Source organism: Lithobates pipiens, unplaced genomic scaffold, assembly GCF_037356315.1.
Source record: "Lithobates pipiens isolate NorthernLeopardFrog02 unplaced genomic scaffold, aLitPip1_a1.2 Scaffold_16, whole genome shotgun sequence".
Lineage (NCBI taxonomy): Eukaryota > Metazoa > Chordata > Amphibia > Anura > Ranidae > Lithobates > Lithobates pipiens.
The window spans coordinates 534,174,709-534,188,206 of NW_027507748.1; the positions used below are offsets into that span (position 1 = coordinate 534,174,709).

The following is a 13,498-nucleotide window of genomic DNA, read 5'->3' on the forward strand; positions in this document are numbered from 1 at the left end:
TCAAAACCGCACCATAGATGCAGCATGCAGGACTTTTCAAAACACGCCACACCTAGAATGTGGTGTGAAAAGTTCCATTTGATTTAAAGGGAAACATTTTTACTGTATTCTTCTTGCAAGGTAAAACGCAGGAGAAATGTATCAGTGTGAAAGGGCCCTTAAAGTGGAGCTAAAGCTGAAAAATAAAAAATTGCAAATAGGCTCTATATTTCAGAAGAAACATGCAATACAAGCGATATTGAGATTTATTTTACCTTCTTGTCCATAGATTGCGTGGAAAATAATTTTTGGGACACAGCCAGTCACTGGCTCTCTGCTCGGCCCCTCCACTACCCACTGTAGCGCTGGGCTGTGGAGGGGGTGGGAGCGGCTTGATCAGGATCTCGGCAGAGCGCTGAGCTGCTGGCCCAGGTATCTGGGTGTATCCCGAAATGAAAGTCGGGTTCGCTCCAGAAACTAGACCTGTTAAGTGACATCAGCTGACAGTGGATTTTAACCCACAGAAAAAGTAGGGCCTAAAGAGCTTTTGGCCCTACTTGTTTAATGTCATTTGACTGTAGCTATACCCACAAATAAAAAAACCTTGCTACACCTTTCATACACTGCTTACCAGCCTACCTTTTTAATGTGAACAGTTTCTTTCACTGTAAAATTATTTACATTTCCACTGTGTGTGGCAGACTGGTGTGTAGTGCAGGTACATGCTTGCTGTCCTTAGCCTTGTCTGGTAACTATGGCACTGCATTTGATTCTGTACTGTAAACTAAAAAGTGGTTGGATAAAAATGAAAATAAAAACTGAGTGAAATCCCATTTTGGGGTGTTATCTGTATAATTTTTATTAATATAAGACTGTTGCCCTAACCCAGCCATTCTCAACTAGGGTTCCTTCTGAGGTTTCTAGGGGCTTATTGAGCTGTGGTAACTGATTTGATGGTGCCTTCGTGGTTCCAGGGGCATCACCACTTGGCAGAGCCAGCTGCATGATACCAATAATCTTTTTAGCTGGGCTAGGATGTAATTTTGACCACACTGTAATGGCCACCAATGTAGGGAGTGTTTTTATTTTTTCATTGACACCCAGTAAATTGATTTTAAAGAGGAGGTCCATACACCCCTGGAAAAAAATTTAAAAACCAGCAGCTACACATACTGCAGCTGCTGACTTTTAATAATAGGACAGTTACCTGTCCTGGAGTCCAGCGATGTCAGCACCGCAGCTGATGTTTCTATCAGCTGTCGGGTGCTGCCATCGCCACTGCGGCTAAGGGAACCCGGCAGTGTAGTATTATAACTTCACGTGCACGAGGCACTGCTGCGCTGTCCTACTGGCCCAGAAGTGGGGACAGGATAGCTGTCAGAGACAGGTATCCACTACCCCCCGAAAGGTGCCAATTGTGGCACCGGATGGGGCGTGGAGACAAAGGAGCAGAAGTTCCACTTTTAGGTGGAACTGCGCTTTAAGTTGGGGTTCCCTGAGACCTACATTATATTTCAAAGGTTTCTCTGGGATAAAGGGTGCCCTAAACTGTCAAATTTGTTTCTATTGCTTTGTTTGTTAACAGAAGTGTGCTGTAACTTATTTGTCTGCTGTTCATTTCTCTGTAAAGATGAATTCCAGCCAAAAGATTTTTTTTTTTCATTTTAGATGGCTTGGGTAAGGGGTAGAACCTCTGTCTGGTTTCTGTATCTCCCTTTTCCAAAAAAAAAATTAAAATTCACTTCCTGGCATTGTAAGTAGGACAGGAGGTGGGAATTGTAAAATGTTAGTCACAAAAGTAAAGGGGAAATCTTCCTATGGGTTCTGCTGACAGCGGTTATGTCACTTTGGGGGCCTATCCTCTCACTTCCTGCCAGGTTTCTAGGCCAGGAAGGGACGTAAAAAACAGAAATAAGTTATGAATCTTTGCTATTCTATCCAGAACTAGGAAAAAGGTGTTGCCTGTAGTTTCACAGAGAGCAAATCCATAGGGACAGTCAATCAGCCCACTTCTTAGCGATTCTGATGTTTACAATTTGTGTCACTAATAGCACAGTTTTCTGTCTGACATCAGCCAAACAGAAATAATTGAAGTGTTTTTCCTATTTTTGTAAGATGTTTTCAGTGACGTGATTTATTTCTTCTTCTTTTTCTCCAGTCTGAGCTTGTGAACCTTGCTGAAACTATTCAACAGAAACTTTCCTATTTTAATGAGTTAGAAAATATAAGTACAGTAAGTATGTTTGTGTTTTTTTTTTTTTTTTTTTTTTTGTGTGCATGAGCGAATTATTTTACCATTGTTCATTTTCCAGAATAGATCATGATAGCACCCTCCTTTCTTCTTCTTCTTTTTTTATTTTATTTATTTTTTTGTAAATAAAAAAAATAACGTTTTAATGTGTATTATTTATGTAAATAGGTTTTAAGTTATGTACAATACTAAAATCATACTTCAGAAAAAGATATTTAAAAAAATACTTATTATTTTATATTTATCAATTGCCGCTAGCATGTGGCTCCATACTAGAGCTCATACTTTTCTATGCAAATTTCTGTAAAATAGGCCGATGTTGTAGAAGTCAGACTATACAACTGAATTACACATAGAAAAGATACACCTCCTTCCTCTCTCCGAGCAGAGGGAGGATTGTCGGTGATGCATGGTTATAAACAGGCTGCCAACAAGCTTAAAGACATAGTCACATCTGAAAGCCCCAAATGCTCTGCGATCATATCATAGATGCGCTCTTTATTACATTTTACTTTAAGGGCTCTTTCAGGTGTGGAAAATAAGACGGTTGCGTCGAGGTTTTAACACTTCCTAAACGTCTATTAATGCTACTTTAAAATTGTTCAAATAGGAAGCAGATTGAGGTGTTCACATTGCAGCGTTGGCGTTGCCTTACATTGCAGTGAGGCAAAAATAGCGCTGCCTGCAAACGTTCGCAGGCCTTGGCGCTTTGCAACTCGCTCCATTCACTTTTATTGAAAAACACTACAAGCACAATGTAAGTGCGCTGTAAATGTGCTCATGGTGTTTAGAGTGCATTTTAAGGTGTGGCTGCAAAGTGTCCAAAAAGATCATTTCCCATGTTAGCCTTGAACAAGAAAAAAAAAAGCATCTCCAGGTGTGTTAATATGCTTTAAGGCTGATTTAGAATTCAATGACTGTCTGAAGGGGCCCTAAAATAATAATCATTCTAAACATGGTTTTATAGACTTTTGAACTTTTAAGAGCAATGTTAAACAAAGCTAGTCATAAACTTTTATTAACTGGAGTTTGTAGGGCATGCAGTATTCTGTAGTCATGGAATAATCGGTGACAAGAGACCCTACCTAAAAGTGATATTGTAGTTATAGTTAGTCTAGTGGGCAGGTATAGGAAGAGTCACCTACTGGCTTATGTTTTGGGGACTCTAGCATTGAAATCTCCCCTCCCCCACTACAGTTTGGCTTTTTTTGTCCTACTTTTTATAGGTGCGCTTCTTCTTATTCACCATAGGTGTTCCTGCTCTTCCTATTGTGTCCTCCAAAATATAGAACAAAATGAAATTAAAATCCAGCAGAAGGAATGGGACCCCTTGTAAGTGCCATGGTAGGTGTGCAGAACTAGGAACTGTTCTGCAGGGATTTCAGTATTGGAGCCTCTCAAGGACTCCTCAAACTCCAGGTTATGTAGCAAACAATACAAAATGCCCATCTGCGATCACTACATAACCTTCCAACTGTTGGGTGACTACAAGCCCCAGTCTGCACAAACTGGGCAGATAACATTGATACTTGAGTCATTGTAGTTTTATGCCTTCCAGATCACAACTATATTAGAAATAATGCTTGTGTAACTGTTTTTTTATTTTATTTTTTTCGCATAGAGATTAAATTCGCCGACATTATCTGTGAATAGTGAAGGATTTATACCCATGTTATCAAAGCTAGATGACTGCATATCTTATATTTCCGCTCACGTAAGTTTAATTTGTTACATAAATACATGTTGGATATTTCTTCTCCTCTTTCTGTTTTAGCATGTTCCAACCTTTTTGTCTAGTTACAAAGAAACGTTCATTTTCGTTTTTCTGGTTTCCTGGAAAATTTCAGTTTTTCTAGTTTCATGGCTAATTTAACCTCAATATCTTTAATAGGAAATTAACAGATCTGATCTGTGGAGGCTGTGTCCAAATAAAGGCTGACAGAGGGAAAAGGATTAATATTACCTGTGGCCTCCCTGCTGCAGCTTTTTACCCATTTCTGTCTTGCCATCCCTTCTTCTGCACTAGGGCTGTGTGGAGGTGGCTGTTTTGGTAGAGACAAGACTTTGCCTTCTCACATCACGACCCACTCACATCTTGCACATGGTAGTGAGATCACCAAATCCCCTGAGAATAGAAGTTTTATAATAGATAAAATAAAAGGGAAATCTTTTATCTATACCAGGGATGGAGGCATATGACTCTACCCAGTCACTGCCTCATTCAGAGTCCCACCTAACCCCCCTTCTCATCCAGTGTTATAATAGCATACACTGCAGATATACAGCTATGAGGCTGTAGGTACAAGATTGCTTTAGGATGAAAATAGATGATCATCCGTTGTCATCCATTTTTTCCATAGAGATGCATTGATGTCCGTTTTTCATCCAACGGATGGATGAAAAACAGATGAATGGTCCCTATGTGTAAAAGGGGCCTTAGGGCTCACTCTCATATCTGGAAGTGCACTGCTATTTTATAGGAGGAAATCCAGACAAAAGTGCATTTTACATTTTGTGTCCACAAGCTATTGGTCATATACTGTATGTGATCATAATGTCCCTTTTTATTTTTTTTTTTTTTTTTTTTGTTCTTTTTTTTCTACCTCCTTCTTCCTCTTTCTAAATCACATGTCAGATTTAATATATTACTAAAAATGTTAATGCTCTTGTCCATATTCACAAAACCGGCTTATAATAATATTTCAACTTTGTAACATAAATGATTAAATTGTAGTAACCAATGGCAGCCATTTAGAATGTAAATACTATACAGGGTGGAGGGTGCACACCAAATACTGTTTACAATATACTGCTGCTGCATTAGCACTTTATCGCATGTTTGATGCCCTGCTTTTCTGCAACCCATTGACTTTGAATGGGTCCCAATATAATAGTGATTGATCCTGCACTCTTAATTTTATTTTCGCAAATATCGAGTATACATACATATGCGTTGGAGTACCATTCAAAGTAAATGGCAATGCACATAAACGTCTCATTGCAGTGTGCTGCATTAAAGCATTAAGTACTGCACATGTTACCACAGCACACTAGGTGTCAGCGTACCCTCAATAAAGACTTGAGATATAGATATATAATATTGCTATATGCAGCTGGGTCATATCTTATAGAATGATGCAGGCTGTAGGGAGCCGCCTGATGGTGTTGCTTTGCAGTGATTGGTTTGTGGATTTAATATACGGTATAGCAGTGTGTTGCTGCAGGCTGGCTACAATGTTTTTTTTTTTTTTTTTTTTTTTTTTTTTTTTATGTGCATGAAATTCATATGTTACTTAGAAAAATTCAAGGAACAAGAAGTTGGAGAGAATTTTTTATTCCTTTTGTTTAGTTATGTGGCATTCCAAAATGGAACACTAGGCAAAACTACTGCTATTTTGTAAATGTATAAAATCAGGTTTCTTGTCTCAGGAGGTGGTGACACCTCTTAGTCAGTGTGATATTCAACAGAACACTTTTGACACATTGAAAAGTGGTGTTCTTATGACATTGAGTACACCGCCTTTGCTTTCCATGTTTGACTATCGCATGATTCATGCCATCATGACGTGAATCAATGTTATGCTTTTGAGAAGGTCTTCCTTTTCAGCCAGGTTCTGCAGGATGGCCGTGAGTCTCCAGATAATGGCATATCACGTTGACGAATACGCAAGAAAATCCATTGACTTCTTATCATATGTCTTATGCAATTGCCAAACATTTTGTAAGACCAATTTGAAACGGAACAAAAGAGGGCTTGAACACCATTTCTTTTCACGGATTGATGCCCTATTCTTTCATCAGCTCTGTCTATGCCTCCCATGAAATAAACTTTGATCATGTTTGGCTGCTGAATTTGGATCTTCTGTTTCAGTTTCTGGGAATAGACATAGGGGATCAATACCAGCACCAGATGAGGCTTCAGTGACAACACTGTTATCGTTCCATCTGCAGACAATATTGCCTTTGCCATCAATTTGATAATCAAATGTGCCCCTTTGTGTTTTTTTTGTTGTTTTTTTCGAAATGAGTAAAAGGGAAATTATTAATCCTAGTGGTAGTGGTTTTGCCTGGTGCTCCAAAAAATGGAACATGCAAAATGTCAAACCCATAACTAAAACAAAAATAATAAACTAGTAGAGAAGTGATATAAAAAATGCTGGTAGAGGATGTTGTGCGGTAAAGTTGTATTTACCTGTCTTTTGGATGCTTCCTCAAAAATGTTTCTGAAAATTCTCATCACTATTTGACAAACAGCCAGATATCTGCTGATATCTACAGCAGTGACTAACTCTGATAACGTGTACCCTCAGGAGGCAGAAGTGTGAAAAACCAGACCTCAGCGATAACCTTGAGCAGTAGGATATAAGTAACTCTCACATCACTACCGTTCCAATAATGGAACATCAGGCAATAATGGGTTAATATATAATGCTGCATGCATGGGAGGATAAAGTGGATGTAAACCCTAACGATATTTGAAAGCATATTTTATAAAACAGTACATGTAGTAATTGCTGTGTATTTATTACAGGTGTATAAGCGAATCAATAATTTTCATTTAAAACACATGCACTATAAAAAATAAAAAACACCTCCAGTAAATGTTTAATAAATAATCACTATTTTACATGTTCCTCTTCGTTTTCTAAGGCATTGTGTCAAAAATTGACATACATTTTCTTTTTTCTTTTTTTTCATACTTTGTTGCATCTCAGCACACCAGCGAGGGGGGAGGGTTTCCTCATGGTGGTAACATTGGACAATGCCTATATAATGTGTATTGGAATGGCAACTTGTAGCCTCCACCGAAGTCCTATATGACATGCAGGTCAACACTCGGCAGTCTTCTACTCTTTAAAAAAAAAAGAGACCTTCTTATGAGGACAGTGTGGTGTGAGGACAACTAGTTTGCAAGAGGCATGAATAAGGCCATCTACAAAAAACTGCAATGACCTCCCCAAGTAGGGGTTTGGTCTTCCACGTTTTATAATAACACTGCAAAGAAAATTTTATAGATCACTCTCGGTTTTGTCTTGCTTTTTCCCCCTTTTTTGAGGACCACATTATTCATAGCAAATGGTGTAATCTGAGTTAAATGTGGATAACATTGCAAAGTCCCTTTTTATGAATGATCTTTGGGTTACATGCTCTCCCCACCCTTGGCATAGCCAAAATCTTCTCTCCCCCTGCTTTTTTTTTTTTTTTTTTTTTTTTTTTTTTTTTTTTACCCCCTCCCAAGAACTGTTGCAGCTGCTTTGGCTTGTGTCTTCAGTTTATGCTACTGTGTTATCCCAACTCTCTAAACAAGTCCATCGAAAGCAGACAAAGCCCCCGTTCACATTGGAGTGATTTGGCATGCAAGTTGACATACCAAAGTGGTGGCAATTGCTGGCAATGGCACCGTCCAAATCGGTGCCATGCCACATTTGTGGCGCAGCACTGATTCGCAAAAGTAGTTTCTGTACTTTTTTTGGTGATTTCGGGTGCAATTTTTCCATTGACATTGTGCAGCAACCCACACAGATGTCTCTCAAATCGCCCCCTAAGTTGGGACTGACATGCAGGAATGAAATTGTGCAAGTTCAGCTGAACTCTCACGATTTCATTCCCGCTGTCAGTGGGAACCTGGGCTTTTAGAAGCAGGTTCCAACAGGGAATACTCTCTCTCAGAAAACATCAATGTTTAATGAAAGCATCCCTGTTATCTAGTGACTCCTTGGTCATGGTTTCCTAAAGAACACTCTGCATCTGGCCTCTCCTATTTACAGTTGTGTATAAATGTCTGCGATATGTGTGCTATCTGCACTGTCCCGAAAAGTTGCCTAAAGCAGGCCATAGACTGTTCAAAACTTGGCCGGTTCAGCAGGTCTATTGACTGATCAACTTGGGCACAACCAGTCTGTTAGAGTTTTCATACATTTATAGGCACTAGCAATAATTATGGTGTGTTCTCCTGTCAAGGATGGCTCCCCCGCCAACCTGCCGGGAGAACACGAGAGCTCTGCCAGAGGGAACATGTGGTTGCAGAAAAGAAAATAGTCTATGGCAGGCTTGAGGGCATTTCCAAACAATATTTCTCTCCCAAACACATGTGACGGGCAGTACTTGATGCAGACATTGAAAATTTGGGGTCTCATCTTGGTAGGTTCGCTAATGAACTGAAAAACGGCCATCTGATCGACCATGCTATGTGACTATTTAGGAATGACCTGCATCTTCTTGCATTTTCCCTGATGATCTATGTAGCCTATAGAGGAATATTTGGGTCTTTGTCATGCACACATACACAAACAACATTGTTCTAAAAAGGATTTAATTGAGAATGTCATTACTTTTTTTGTGAATTTTTCCTACTTTAAACAACTTTAGCAAAGCTAATTGAGTTGTCATGTTGTTCAGTTGTATCAGTCTACTATGCTAATGTTTTGAAGCATAGGTTTTGACGCTTTTCTTCATGATTGGGTGACCAATGCAATCCAAGACTTGGGATTTGAAGACAAGGTCACCTTTTCTCCAGATGTTGGACATGCATTTTTTATTGTTTTCTCTCTAAAGATTCTTTAGCATTGCTTATGTAATGATCTCATGGGTCATCTTCTGTCCGTGTCGCTGTGTTTTATTGTTTCTATTAGTGATGCACCGAAATTTCGGCCGCCGAAACATATCGGCCGAAAATGCCCTTTTCGGCAATTTGCTGAAAGAGAAAAACGGCCGATAATGGAGCCGAAAATGGGGCCCGGTGACGCCCATCATGGGGGGTGTATAGCGCAGGAGAGCCGCCTCCGCCGCTTGTTTGATCACAGCGCCGGGAACATCACAGCTTTCATTTCAATAGCTGTGTGTTCCCGGCCGCGCGCCGTCACACGCAGCCCCTCCCCCTTGTCCGGGCACTTAGATAGACAGATCATCCACAGGATTGGACGGATGATCTGTCTATCAAAGTGCCCGGACAAGGGGGAGGGGCTGCGTGTGACGGCGCGCGGCCGGGAACACACAGCTATTGAAATGAAAGCTGTGATGTTCCCGGCGCTGTGATCAAACAGGCGGCGGAGGCGGCTCTCTTCCCCACACAGGCTGCAAAGGGGGACACACAGGCTGCAAAGGGGGACACACAGGCTGCAAAGGGGGACACACAGGCTGCAAAGGGGGACACACAGGCTGCAAAGGGGGACACACAGGCTGCAAAGGGGGACACAGGAGACACACTGGCCGCAAAGGGGGACACAGGAGACACACTGGCCGCAAAGGGGGACACAGGAGACACACTGGCCGCAAAGGGGGACACAGGAGACACACTGGCCGCAAAAGGGGACACAGGGGACACACTGGCCGCAAAAGGGGACACAAGGGGACACACTGGCCGCAAAAGGGGACACAAGGGGACACACTGGATGCACAAGTGGACACACTGGATGCACAAGTGGACACACTGGATGCACAAGGGGACACACTGGATGCAAAAGGGGACACAAGGGGACACACTGGATGCAAAAGGGGACACAATGGGGGACACTGGCCTGCAATGGGGGATGCCTCCTGTACCACGTCCTCTGTCTCTGACCATCTCCTGTACCATGTCCCCAGTCTCTGACCATCTTCTGTACCATGTCCCCAGTCTCTGACCACCTCCTGTACCGTGTCCCCAGTCTCTGACCATCTCCTGTACCATGTCCCCAGTCTCTGACCACCTCCTGTACCGTGTCCCCAGTCTCTGACCATCTTCTGTACCGTGTCCCCAGTCTCTGACCATCTTCTGTACCGTGTCCCCAGTCTCTGACCATCTTCTGTACCATGTCCCCAGTCTCTGACCATCTCCTGTACCATGTTCCCAGTCTCTGACCACCTCCTGTATAAAAATATTTTTTAAAAACAGTCATTTTCGGTATCGGTTTCGGTTTTCGACCTAGTGTATTTTTCATTTTCGGTATCTGTTTCGGCACCAAAAAACCCATTCGGTGCATCCCTAGTTTCTATACGATATCCTGGTTCACCTTCTGTGTTATCAGGGTCTCTGTGTAGTACTGTTTCCTTATAACACCATGGGCCATCTTATGTGTTGTCAGAGTCTTTATGTAGTATTGCTTCTGTATGACTTTGTGGGTTTTCTTATGTGTTGTCAGGGTCTCTGTGTAGTTTTGCTTCTGTATGAACTCATGGGTTTTCTTCTTGCTGTCAGGATCTCTGTTTTTGGTTTGAGGTCTCTGATAAGGCCTTGCATTCTATGTCAAACCATTTATTACAGGGCTGGACAAATCCTGATCACCTGGTGCCATGGTGATGGAAAAATGCTCTTGGGCAACTAGGTATTTCAGCATTTCATATGCCGTTTCCTGTGCTGCAGTTCCCTTGTTCGCCACTAGATGGAATTTGTAGAAACTAAACTTGATTTTGTCAATTGCTAAACGCCCCCAAAAAACATAAATTGTTGTTTCAAGCTACCATGGGACACACTCTTGTGTACACTTTTCAAACTGTAAAAATAAAAAACACAGAAAAAGATCTGAGCCCCTAAGAAAGATGGTCTATTTCAACACAATTTAAAATACCCTAAAATACTACCACCGAGTCACTGCCTGCCTGGTGGTAAGCTTCGCTAAGTATTGTACATTTGTGATGTCCTAGTTCTGGTGTTTAAGTGAGTAAAAAAAAAAAAAAAAAAAATAGAGATATATATATATATATATATATATATTTCTATCTCTATCACATACTTCTGGCATATGGGACACAAAGTGGTCTTTAGGTTTTAACTTTTCTATTCCCATCTCTTCCTGACCTTGTAATGCATATATGTGGCAGGTGGAGTGACCATTTAACGTCCAGCCACTTCATATATCCGTCCATGGCGGTCTGAGCTTGTGTGCTGAGAGCGCGCTTACTGTGCCCAACCAGAACACTAACGAAGCTGTCTCCGACCGCTCTGTCACGTCTTCTAATAGGGAAGCAGCATGACGGGGTCTTATGTGATAGCCAATCAGTGGTCACATTATCAGGAAGCTTCTCTGTATCCCCGCATGAAAACCCGCTTAAACCCATGGGCCACTAGGAGGCAGCATGAAGGAGTTAAACAATTGTGTTAAAAAATCTTTCTCGGGGATGCAACTTTTTCTGTGTTTTTTTAATCCTCTCTATTTGTTCACAGGAGTTTGCTCCGTTATAGTCCGTAATTCAGGTTTATTTACCCTTGCGTGCACATCATAAAAATAAGATTGGGAAGCCATGATTGCCATGGCAAACATTTGTAGTTTCCTATTTTTTATTTTTATTTTTTCCAGCTGGTTACTAGATCTCAGTGCGATTTGTAAAGGCCTGACCTAGAGGTATCAATGTATTCTATGAATCTCAAAAGAATATTATCTTCATATCTATTGGTTGTAAAAAAGTCTTGTATTATCAAAAGTATATACAGTGGATAGCAAGAATACAATATAAAAACAGCACGGGTTAATAGATATGGTATCTGCATAAGTATTATAAATATAAGGTATGTGTCGAAAGTCAAACATGGGCACATAATACTTAATAAACTGCAGAAACCATGTTCATCCTATGTACATATTTTTATTATTATTAGCACAAAAAACATAACATGATTTTTTTTTTTTTCTGATACGGTTTTAATAATTTTCTCTTGGTTTTTCTTTTACTTTGCAGCCTAATTATAAAGATTATCCAGTTTATTTGGCAAAGTTTAAGCAATGTCTCTCTAAAGCTATGCATCTTATGAAGACCTATACTGTGAATACGCTACAGAACCTCACCAGTCTATTGATTAAACGGGTATGTTGCAGAATGTTTCTTCTTTTAGACTTGTTAACACTTCATGTTTTTGCAAATGTAAAGTAAATGCAGTTCTGAATAGTAATGACAATGATAGGTTCACATTATAGTACTAAAGTTGTTTTAAAGGCTAACAGTTTTTTTACTTTAATGCATGTTCTGCATTAACCCTTGCTCTGCCAGGGCTATACAGCATATGGACCTACAACACTGCTTGCAGCTGGCCCGGTCCATATGCCGTACAGACCTACATTCCTCCTTCTGCTATAAACTCATTGTCACTTTGACCATGAGTTTATAGCAAAATTGTTCAGCAGACTCTGATCTCTGATCAGAGCTATGCACCTAAAAAGATATTCTGTGCATCCCTATGCAAGCAGTCCCATTTATGTCATTTGGGAGGTAGCAACTGCACGAACAAAACCGTTGCTTTCAATTTTACATCCACGTGCGTCCAAGTGCATATCCCTGAGCTCACACTGTCTGCGTTCGGGGTCATGCACCCACATGGATGTCAGATCGGGAACAGCAGCTCTGCCTATGCAGCAGTTGCATCCCAGTTGACATTAATATGACTGCCTGCAGCGCAGGGAGGCATGGAACAGCCCTCCAGGGGCATGCACTTTAATACGCCCCATGTGAATGAGGTCTTGGTAACAATTTTGCAGGAATTTTGTAGGTTAAGTTGTGTTTTGTGTGCACTAGTTATGATTTTAGTGTATTTTTGGTGAACATTATAAAAAAAAAATAAAGCAATATAAAAAATTGCAATAATAGCCTGGCCCAAACAAACAATGTCGCTCAACATGTGAGTCCGCTGGATGTGCGGTATAAACTGTAGCTGAGGCTACACACCGCATACTGCACTGTGTTCCGGGTTGAGGCCAAGAACCTTCCTGTCTCATACCTAGAACACATAAAAGTCTACCGCAGCGGCACTCAGCCATTCAGAGAAAGTGATGTATTCTAGCAATGAATGCAAAGCTTTCTCTGGCTGAGTCAGAGAGGTGGGTTGATGATGTCACAACCTCTGACATCAGAGAAACTTTGTATTCATTGGTAGAATACATCGCTTTCTCTGAATAGCTGAGCGCCGCTCAGATGGACTCTTTGTTAGGGTATGAGACAGGAAGTCTTGGCTCGAACACGGAGCACAGTGCGGTAAGCTGTATGTAGCCTTCGCTACATACAGTTTATACCGTATATCCAGCGGCCTCACATGTTGCTGAAGGACATACTACTTTTGGGCCAGCTTTGCCCAAATGAACTATGTAAAATTTTAGCAAAACTGCACTTCAGCTTTTAAGGTTCAAAAAAAATCTCCCTGCTGACTGTTCTGGCAGCGCTGATTAAACGGCAAAAATCCAACAATTCTGTAAATGACTTCTGTACAACATCCCTGCCCATACATAGATTGAAATTCGGACAGCCCCTGCTGAACTGGCCTGAATTTTTATTCATGTATGTCCAGCTTAAGATCGGATAGTG

At 41.0% G+C, this 13,498-nt stretch overlaps 1 protein-coding gene across 1 annotated transcript in view; it reads left to right on the forward strand.

Annotated features, from left to right (window-relative positions):
• COG3 (component of oligomeric golgi complex 3) overlaps positions 1 to 13,498 on the forward strand; it is a 118,247-nt gene that overhangs the window by 19,637 nt on the left and 85,112 nt on the right. The window contains exons 5-7 of the mRNA XM_077483223.1: positions 2,138 to 2,212; positions 3,852 to 3,944; positions 11,885 to 12,010. Of these exons, the coding sequence (XP_077339349.1) occupies positions 2,138 to 2,212; positions 3,852 to 3,944; positions 11,885 to 12,010 (294 nt within the window). The remainder of the gene's footprint in view (positions 1 to 2,137; positions 2,213 to 3,851; positions 3,945 to 11,884; positions 12,011 to 13,498) is intronic.